The following is a 10,989-nucleotide window of genomic DNA, read 5'->3' as shown; positions in this document are numbered from 1 at the left end:
TGTAGGGAATTCTTCCTGACAAATGGAAGGTAAAAGCTTTTCAAAGATCCGCTTTTGATATGCTTCTTAGAGTACCATTATACAAGCATCTTTATGTCGTGCGTCTCTTGACAGCATCCAATTTTAGGTTCCTTGTATTACTGTTGGACAAGTGCTTGTGTTCTTGCTGTTATTCTTTTCGGGTAATCAGTCCTTAAGATGTTACACCAAAAGCCTGTAGAAATCACTGAAGTCATTACATCAGTGTTGAGCCAATTTCTCCCCATGTTTGTAAATGCCTTCTTGAAGACCCAATTTCAGCTATTTTAATGCTTTCTTTTTTGATGATGCCTTTCATATGTACTGACCTTTTCAGAGAAAACCCAAAACTTTAGGTGTTCAGAGAAGTGGTTTGGGTCGAAATGAGAGGATTGTTGCACGCTTAACAGTATTTTCTTGATTTTAGCATGCTTGTTTATTGTCATTTCACTTAAATCTATGTTGAACCATGAGGATATTTAAGAGGGAAGGCATAGGGAGCAGTGGGGCCCAAGTGAGATCTGAATGTAATAAAACTCTGTTAATACATGTAATGTTTTTAGTTAATACCCGTTAAACCTGATTATTCAGGGTTGTTATATTTGTATGAAATACTGTGCAGAATACTTTTTGCAGTGATATTCCAGTTTTTCTGTGCTTACATATAGCAGAGTTTGGTCTTTTGAGATCAAAATGATCTTGTCTCAAACACCAATTTATTGTATGTAGCTCTTTCTGTAAAACCACATAAATTTGACCTCATTTTTCATCTTAAAGATGCTTATTTGCTAAAGAAAAATAAGTCTGGAGAATTAAAAATTTCAAGATCGTGCAACCAGATAGCTTCAAAATTGGGAATAAATTTGGTGGATCTCTAACATTCCACTCGTATATAAAATTCTGAATCATACAAATTGTATAAACTCTTACCCTGAAATATTTGCATCTGTCATCCTGATACTAAATTTTTGTGTTTGATGCCTAGAACAGAATTGGCACTTTGTTTTTGTTCTAAATTCAGTTTTGCGTATTTCAAAAGTACTAAAAACTGCGAGGGTTCCTTTGTGCCCTGGAAATGTTTTTCTTCTCAGATTTGTTACCAGTTTTATGAAGAATAGAGTCCGATAAATCTTTTTAAATAGTTGCATGCTTTTATTTTGAAAGTGGAAATTTTACAACATCTGGATATGAAAAGCTCAGTCAACTCTGCTTAATGTATTCCCGATCTAAAGATTCTCTGAAATCAAAGTAATTCAATCTTGAGAATATCAGAAGGAAGTGCAGCTGGGCACACACGTGTAACTAGGAAGGAACATGAATGGTTGGCTCTGCATAGTTTGTGTTCCTAATAAGAATGTGAAGTAGTGTGAAAAACCTGAACTTTGGGTAGCTTGTCATCAGAGAGTTGAGATCACAGATGAACATATAAAGCGTCCAATGTGTTGCCTCTGGTAGCTGTGTGGAATGAGGATACAGCAGTTATATCAACAGAACAGTGACCTGGTGTGGTAACAGTTGAATTTTCATGGGGGTTAGCCTTAGAAGTCCACTGAATGTGATCAAAGTAGAAATACGTCACACCTGGGGCTGGCACAATTGTTGCTGTTTGCCTATACTGCATTCTTCATATGAACAAGTGGAGACGATGGTGTAAATAAGTCAGTCACTTCCATGATGTTGAGAGGATTTTAGTAATCTCCACAGCTGGGATGTTTTAAAAAATATAGTAAAAAAATGTCTATTTTGTAGTTCTCCTGACTGTGCTCCAGAGCTGTACAAGGAGAAACTAACTGCCTGTCGACAGCTGTTGTGGTTGAGTGTTGTAATACACGCTTTAATTCATTCTAGTTCTACGTAGTACAGCTATGAGAGAAAAGGATCAGAATCAAATTGATCTTAGTACGCATAGTTTTTAGATCAGTCTCCTTTGACTAAGATGCCGGTAGGTGAGCTGCTAGTTTTAGTTGTAGTTCTGTGCAATTAGGATTTTATTCAGGCAAACAACCTTAGGGTCACAATTTCTAAACTGTTATTCAGAGCCCTGCACACAAATCCTCCCACATCTGCTGCTCTGGCACGTGGTAGCTTTAGAATGTTTATGTTAAAAGTATTGAATCTTGGTGCGTTGTGAGTGCAGGGGTTGTTTTTCAGTAGGGACTTGCACAAGCATTGTCAGAATTTTAGCCTTTTTTGAAGACTACTTAGTTTAACTTTTGGAAAACACTGAATTGACTGGAAAGTGTAGTTTAAGGTGGCAGTTACTATGTTCGCAACTGGAAGGGGGGTTGCAAATTTTACTCCTCTGACTGATGGGAGCAAGATACAAGGTTTTAAGCAAATATGAGGTGTGGGAAAAAGTTCTGCAATTGTCTTTTTACCACTTTAGTAAGCAGCAGCTAAGTAACTTCATAGAAAGTGTCTATTTCTGGTGAAGTTGATGACTGTAGACATTTACCTCTGCAGAATATGCTTTAAAAACTGACTTTTTTGTAACTGCTACAGTATGATACTGCACTTTTGTTGTTGCCCAGTACTGTAGCAAATGAGTAGTTAATAGTCATTTATATCTCTCTTAAGCATTAGTATTTACAACTCTATATCCATGATGCTTAATTCTTGTCTCTGGTATTTTCAGACAATTGTATGTGCATATTAAATGCATACTACCTTTTGGTGAAAATTGACCAAGCATGTCTATTTAGAGGATTCTCGTGCCATTTGACTTGTGGCATATGAATTGAGAGCCTATGCTGGGACCCTGCAGTACCTCTGAAAGAGGTCCAAAATTTAATGATGTAGCTTCGTAACAGCAGCTTCTTGAAAGCAAGTAAAATAATTCATACTGAACCAGGTGGTAGGTTTTTCATTTATTTATGTGGCTTGAATAGTAAACTATGTTTAAAGATTTAGGTAGGAGAGCAAGAAAGCCTTGGTTCACTTTGGCATTAACACATTTCTTTCAGGTATTGCATCTGAATTTGGAGTGCGAGGCTATCCAACAATTAAGCTGTAAGTTGATGCTTCTCATTGAATTTCTAACAGTTACCTATCCTGCCACTGATTTCATGACAGTTAAAAAAATAGTCCTTTCTGCTTAAAAATCCCAAACAAACAAACCACAAAAAAGTCCCAAAACCCAAATGAAAAACAAACAAACAAAAACACTCCACCATCTCATTTTGACATTATCTTTGATTTCTATTGGACTGTTTTGCTTTGAAATTCAGTAATATCAAGCATCTTACTTAGAAACAGAATTCTTAAAGGCAGGTTAGTAAATTTGGAATTCATTTAACTGCTGTTTTCTATGCAACTTCATAAAAGTGTGTGCATATAAATATATATTTCAAATACATATATACTAAATTGTTATTATTAAAAGGAATTTCATGCACCAATTGATTTGACCCCTTTAGAGCGATTCAGGCAGTAAGTGCATACCTGAGTCTTACTGTTAATTTTTTGTGAGTTGCTGATTGCATTTTCTTATTTTTAATTACCTCTCTCTTCTCTTCAGTGTACCTGAAAATCTTACGTAAATGACAGTAGTGGTTACTATATAGGGTGAAGTGTGAGAGCAGTTGTTTGACAAGAGAATTATATGTAGATTATTTTCTTCATGTAATTTAAAAAAAAAAAAAATCAATGGAGGACAAATTTTATAGGAAAATACCAGTCCGTAAGGATATTATATGTACTTGCTTGTAACACATATAGTGTATAGTCCAGTACAAGGTCATGTTAAATAAAGACTTAATAATTTAGAGTACTTTTTACTATGAACATACTGGGTTTATTAGCAGGTTATTGTTTAAGCAAATAGTATTCATAATATATAATAAATCTGGTCAAGTTAGTTTCTCAAAAAGGCAGCAGAGATGTTTAGCTCATTAATCTTTACGCCAATAAAGTTCTTCATCCTTATAGAGGCATAGAAAATTGGGTTTGTGATTACTTTTTTCCTGTGAGTTTCCTAAACCTATATGGATTCAAAGAAAGCCTGTTAGAATTAGTAAAACTCACTTGAATATTCTTATAATGCAAGCGTGCTACATCACCTGTCAGCAGAGTACAGTAAACTGACCAACACTTCATGGAATCTTAATTTAATACGTAAATTCAGAAGGTTTTTCAGGTCATTTGATACTTTTCAATTACAAAAAAGCATTAGAGAAGTTTATATATTTGTCTTATACTGCTTTGGGATTAGTCCTTGTAAAAATGCTGAATGTTTGGGATTTGGTTTGGGTGGGTGGGGTTTTTTGTGTGGTCATAAGCAAATGTTCCAAATGATCTGTGTGTTTACAAGGTAAATGACTGCTGTGCACTAGAAAAAAATAGTCGTAAAAGAATGTTAATTATTTTTAAAAGTCAGTAAACCAAATATTGTGTAAATAAGTTTTTACTCCATAATTGTGTTGTATTGCATTATTGAGTTTTAGATTTTGTTCACCACTTCTTTTATCTGACTATTTGAAAAATTACCTTGCTTATTGCCTGCTAAAAGGTGACTGTAATAAACGTGAAGATTGAGTAATTTTACATGTGCAGATATAGTTTGATTTCAATTCTGTTCTTTTTTTGTCTTTCCTATTTATCTAGCTTAAAAGGTGACTTGGCATACAACTATAGAGGACCTAGAACCAAAGATGATATAATTGAATTTGCTAATAGAGTGGCAGGGTAAGTATACTCTTCTGTGAGACTGGTTCTGGTGACTTAAAACTTCTGTAGGATTTTGAGGTGGGCCAAAAATTATCTCTCTTTAAAAAGGAACAAGACACTGACATGAAGTTAAAAACTATATGTACTGTACATGTGGTTACATGTGAGACTGGTGGTGAGTGGCATGGAGGAAGTAAGTAGAGATTGGCTAGACACAATCCCTTCTTTACAGTGCAAGAACTAAGAGCTCTTCAAAGTAGTGGAAACTATGAACAAATGAAACTCATGGAAGCCAGAAACAAGAATATTGACTTAAATGTTGGCTGATAGATAGACATCATTACTAAGGCAGAATCTGTTTAATACTCAAAAGTTATCTTAGAATTACCAGTTTAATATATGCTTATGCATCTGAAATGTTGCAGCAATTGGCAACATAAGGAAATTGCTTTTACGGAATTGTTCATAACAATTTCTGTTGGCTTTTTCCTCCTTCCCTGCAGTGGCCTGTGGCCTCAAAATGTTATAGACAGTAATCTTTGGGGAGCAAAAAGAATCACATTTCTCTACTTCATTCTTAGATATAATTAAGAAGCATTCATATAAGTACATAATATTAATTATTGTTCAGAATTCTGTAGTTTAGGAATATCAGTGATCTCTAATAATTTACCAAAATTTTATAAGATTATTTATTTCTAAGACCACATTTTCTAACTGCTGTGCTTACATTCAGAATTTTATCTCTCAAATGATTGAGAACTTATTGTGGCTGGGAAGACCTTATTGTGGCATTTCACTGTGTAAAGAGGGCTTAGAAGAAAGATGGAGAGACTTTTTATCAGGGCCTGCACTGACAGGGTAAGGGGCAATGGTTTTAAACTGAAAGAGGGTAGATTCAGATTGGACGTAAGGTGGACATTTTTTGCTATAAGGGTGGTAAGACACTGGAACAGGTTGCCCAGAGAAGCTGTGGGTGCCCCATCCCTGGAGGTGTTCAAGGTCAGGTTGGATGGGGCTTTGAGCAACCTGGTCTAGTGAAAGATGTCCCTGCTCATGGCAGGTGGGTTGGACTATATGATCTTTAAGGCCCCTTCCAACCCAATCCAGTCTATGATTCTGTGGTCAGTAAATGGCATGCATGTTTACATCATAGCAGCATTTTGTACTAAGATACTAATTTCAAATTTAAGTGTGCTATTTGAGAAACATGAGTTTATTTTGGGGGGATTTTTAGGTTTTTTGCTTTTAGTTGAAACAATAAATTGAAAAATTAAATTAATTTGCATTGGAGAATTCAGGTTTTTAAAAAAACAACACAAAAAACTTTATGGCATTTTCTTGGGGTTTTTTATTTATTTGGGTTTTGCAGCTTGCAGAAACTGAGATTTTTCTTCTTTCTCTTTTTTCCCTCCTCCCAGACCTCTTATCAGGCCACTTCCTAGCCACCATATGTTCGAGCATGTGCAAAAAAGACATCGTGTACTTTTTGTGTATGTTGGTGGGGAATCTCCTTTAAAGGTTTGAAGCTTGATTAAATAAAGTTACTTCTTTTGGCTATTCACAGATGTATTTTAAAATATCTTCTAAAAGACTGAAGTGCATGATTGTAATAAATTCTCATCTTTTTTTACTTTTATTGAAGTGTTTTTACAATCTTGTCATAACCATATTTTCTAATTACTCTTTGAAGATAAGGTATGTCACAAACCTTTCATTTGAAGCATACTAAAAGTTCAGAAATTAAAAAACATTGTTTGTATTTTTGCAGGAAAAATACATTGAAGTTGCTTCAGAACTAATAGTTTATACATACTTTTTTTCTGCCTCAGAAGATGTGCTGCCTGAGGTAAACTGTTTTGGTTCCTACTACTTCCACAGAAATGGTATAGTTCGTCTCATATGTAATTTTGCTGTTTTGATGACACAGAGATGACTTCTTACAATATATTTGGCCTTGGTAAATTTCAAACTAATTACACTGAAACATTTAAATTTTGAGTCTATATGGGGAAAGAATACAAACCAAGTTTCAGTCTGTCATTGCTCTTTATTGGCCAAATTACTTGTTCACTCATATTAATAAAATTAAACAGTAGATATGCAGAACTCAACGTGGACTATACAACCTCCTCAAGAAGGTAGATACTTTGATTTTTAGCCAATGCAAAGCTCTTGTTGCTCCTGACAGCCCTTTCACCAACCGCTTTTATAACTAGTGTGGGGGTCTATGGCATGGAGTACGATTGGTACCCTAATAATCAGAGAAGCAAGTGAAAAGGTGAGTTATTTTTCACCTCATGCAGTACAGCTGATCAAAACATTAGTTTGCCCAGGGATCAACCAATCCAGTCTACTGGCTGCAGAATTCTCATGTGGCTCTCTGGAAAAGAAGACAAGGAAATTATTTACAGTTAGTCACAAGGGTGGAAAAAGTTGTTACTACTGTTGTTAGTCTAACCATTGTTGTTTATGTGTTGAAGCAAAATCAAGAGACTTTTTCATTTATTGTTATCTCCAAGTGGGAACTAAGTCTACTCCATGCCTGATAACGCATGACTTTGAAATTAGTTTGGGATTAGCAGGGTGAGAACTAGTGTAAGTTATATTTTTTTTTTAGGCACCTGCATTTTCCAACATCATAAGTAGAACAGGCCTCATTATAAATAGTGCATTGTTAGATTTCCAGAAGCCTTGTATCAAAATCTACCTCAATTTGAATATTGCTATTTGCACTTCAGTCCCAGCTGAGCAAGAAAAGTACTGTTCACTCATGCAGTGGAAATAGTGTAAAAGGCTGGAACTCTTTGAGATTCTGTGATCACAGTGATATAAGCAGTGAGCTGTTTTTCCCACCGAATGTAATTTCCCACAAATATCATTTAAACTGAAGTAGTGATGATACGCAATATTGTATGGAGAGAAGCAAAAATGTTATGAAATCAGTGGTTGCTAGTTGTAACAAGGCTTTGCATGACAATATTCACTGTTAGGCTTTGTTTTGTCACCTTACGTAACCTTGTTCCAAGCTTCAGGCATCTTTTGCAAGCCATAAGCTGTACATAGACTGATTTGCCCTTTAAAGATGCTAAACTATGTTTTGGGCAAATAAGAGAATAAAGCATCGTCTAGAATTACCACCCTCTTGCTCATTCATATGAGCTGTTACATTATAAACCTACTGCTTTAACATTTATTTCCAAGAAAGATAATGCAGAATGATTACAGAAGGCATGTCATCTGGAAAAGCACTCATGATACTGTTGTTATGTTTCCCAAACATACCAGTAAATTAGACAATTCAGCCAACATCATCATCAAAACTAAGCTCATGATACAGTCCTTTCTTAACCACAAATGCTATTAGAATTTTAACTTAGAGTGGTAGCAAGCAGTAAGGAGTAGATGCAGTATTTCTTCTGTGGCAGTTTACTGAAAACATGAGCTGAATAAGATTCTTCTAAGTTCCAAGGAAAAGGTTTCTACACCGTGTATTTTTTTTGAGTATGTTGCTGACCATCCTAAATACCATGTTTAGAATGATAATGCAGGCATTCATTGTTCTGTTTGCCTAAATAGGGCTATTTGTAGCTCTGTTTGCTGGAGCTATGTCTTTGTATTCCTATCAGCCTGAACCACAGGAAATAGCCCAGATTCAGTGAGACGTGTTATCAATGTTACTATTTTGCTCTACGATATTAACTGTCCATTTAGTAGAAGTAATGGTATGACAGGTATGCTGACAACAGCACGAACTGGGAACAGAGAGCGTGACTGATAAAACCCTCAAGTTATGATCGCCTGTCTAAAGTTCAGGTCCAACCAATATTCTTCATGCTACTGCAGATACTAGTAAAAATCCTGCTTCATTTACACTTTGTGAGACCTACCTCTCAAAAATGTGTTTATGTTGTGTTACTTTTTAATATGCGGAACCTGATAAATTTATTTTAGTAAATGTAGACAGAAAACATTTAAATGTGCTTTGATATTTTCCCCATGGACTACATTTCCACATTTTAAGATTTTTTTTTTTGTTCGTTTGTTAAAAATCTTTTAATCTTCCATGGATTAATTGAAAACAACCTCTTTCAGTATGTGACATTGCCTGAATTGCCTGCTGTTGTGGTCTTCAAAGATGGAACTTACTTCGTTTATGATGGTAAGTAAAAGTGGACATTACCTTAAGACAAGATATTTAAAGTATATATGGAGAAACTGGAACAGTTGAGATTTTTTTGAAGGTTGTGTTGGGGTGTTGGGTAATTCCCCAATTTTATGACAAATAACAGCTCCTTCATGAAGGAAAAGAGAAAAAACTAATTAGTTCTTATGGAACAAAATGCATTTGAGAAGGAATTGGTTTTAGCAATACTAAAGTAGAAGTGATGACATTTGCTTTGTGTTATCAGTAAGGTGCAGCTTCTAATGTTATTGCTTTGCTGGCATTAATGCACTTATGAAAGTTATCCCTTCACTCACTGTCCAAATTCATCATATACAAAATAGAAGAAAACTCTTGCTGAAGAGGAGTCACACATAAGATAAATTTACAGTTCCAAACAGTTAATCAGATTTTCTCTAAGTGCTCTTCCTGACAGTCAGATCTCTCTCTCTTGAAGTTAACTTGATTTTTTTCAAATGTGTACTCTGCTGAGAGATTGCGTAAAAGAGTCCAGTTTGAGCTTTTTGTGTCTTGGCAATGCAATGCTTTCTTAGTACAGCAAGTCTTCCTTCAACAACTGTGAAGGAAGAGGAAACTGATTCTGCCTTTATTCCCAATATTAAAATTTGGAGGGCCTTAACTGATAGCTTTGAGCATATGTAACTTTCACATTTGTGTTACTTGGATATTGGTAGTAGGAAAGGATCAGACAGCATAACCTCTCCCTGTATAACTGATGGAGTGTACTACGCATACATAGAATGGTTAACCATTCAGTCTGTTTTTCCTTTCCTGAAAGTGTCCCTCACAAAAAGAGGTTACGGAGACGTGGACCGTTGTCACTGGAGCAGTTGATATGCAGTTTTAAGCTGGATAAACTGCTTTAACTGGCTTGTTCAGCGTGTAGATTGTAGAATGGCCACCCGAGACTAGTAGTGTTTCATAACACCACTGACAGCAGTACACTTGCCATTTATATAAAAAGTGTATATCCTTATGTATGGCTATCCATTTATAAGTGCCAGATTATACTCAGACTATACTGTAAAGCCTATGCTTTATAGTCTGTTAGGTGCACGTACACACGCGTACTTATATTGTATATCATGGGTTGGCTTATAGTACGCCACTTATTTACAAAAACATCTACTCTTGATTTAGATTGTTTTAAATGCAAGTTTTTATTTTAAATTGAAAACATATGACTCAGAAGATTATTCTGCTGTTTTAATTTCTGAGGATCAGTAGTACCACAGCAGATACTCCAGATGGGCTGTCAAGGATATTCTTTGTGATTTCATAGAATGGCTGTACTTGTCTTCCTCTTCAGTCTGTTGCCTTACCAATCGTCCTCCAGATAGAAATTGACTCTATAGCCTCCTTGATTTGCATTTGATTATTTTTTTTTTTAACGGGCCTGGAGAAGGAAAGCTTGTCAAAGAGCAACACTTCTGAATTGCTTTTTGCTGTGTGGCCCGCTTGCTTTTTCCACACCTTTCAAAACAAACACAAAACTTGTAATAATCCAGGCTTCTAATACACTTTGTAAAAAGTTTACTCTTTTATAATGTACTAGAAACATTATTGTAAATCAAACAAATTATGAAGACATGGTATAAGAGACTGTATAAGGTTATATGTGCAACTGTTAGGATTGGGCAGAAATTTGAAGAGCTCGCTATAAGAAAAAGGTTTAGCAAAATCCTTGTCTGGTGTTTTGTTTTTCTTCCTCATAGTAGGGGGATGGGATGCAGATCTATGGGAAGCTTCATGCTTGGAATTGCTTGCTACAAACTTAGAGCAATTAATTGGTAACCTGAAGTTACTGATAATTCACTCTATACAATAGGATTTAACACAAATTTATTTAATGTCCATTTATATGTGTGAGTGTATATATGCATCATATATATGTTTATATACATTTTTCTTTCTTACTTGTGATTAAGCTCTAATTCTAATGGTGTTGGTGGTATGTCTTAGAATTTGATTCTTCACGGGTTTAAAATGTCTAGCATCTGAAACCGTAGCCTTCAGTATAACTGATTCTGAATCATATGTAAATATTTGTTCATTTACATTCACAATGCTGTTAATGCATCTACTTTTTCTTGATTTCTTTCTATTTTATTTAAGGACTC

The 10,989-nt window shown here is 35.2% G+C and overlaps 1 protein-coding gene across 1 annotated transcript in view; it reads left to right on the top strand.

Annotated features, from left to right (window-relative positions):
* The window catches only part of TMX3 (thioredoxin-related transmembrane protein 3), a 38,113-nt gene that overhangs the window by 12,816 nt on the left and 14,308 nt on the right, over nt 1-10,989 (top strand). Inside the window, exons 6-10 of the mRNA XM_009333493.1 lie at nt 2,982-3,027; nt 4,621-4,701; nt 6,105-6,204; nt 6,455-6,532; nt 8,779-8,845. Coding sequence (XP_009331768.1) covers nt 2,982-3,027; nt 4,621-4,701; nt 6,105-6,204; nt 6,455-6,532; nt 8,779-8,845 — 372 coding nt within the window. The remainder of the gene's footprint in view (nt 1-2,981; nt 3,028-4,620; nt 4,702-6,104; nt 6,205-6,454; nt 6,533-8,778; nt 8,846-10,989) is intronic.

The sequence above is a fragment of the Pygoscelis adeliae genome, unplaced genomic scaffold (genome assembly GCF_000699105.1).
Source record: "Pygoscelis adeliae isolate BGI_AS28 unplaced genomic scaffold, ASM69910v1 Scaffold140, whole genome shotgun sequence".
Classification (NCBI taxonomy): domain Eukaryota; kingdom Metazoa; phylum Chordata; class Aves; order Sphenisciformes; family Spheniscidae; genus Pygoscelis; species Pygoscelis adeliae.
The sequence above is the reverse complement of the archived record's forward strand: the minus strand, read 5'-3'. Positions and strand labels throughout refer to the sequence as shown.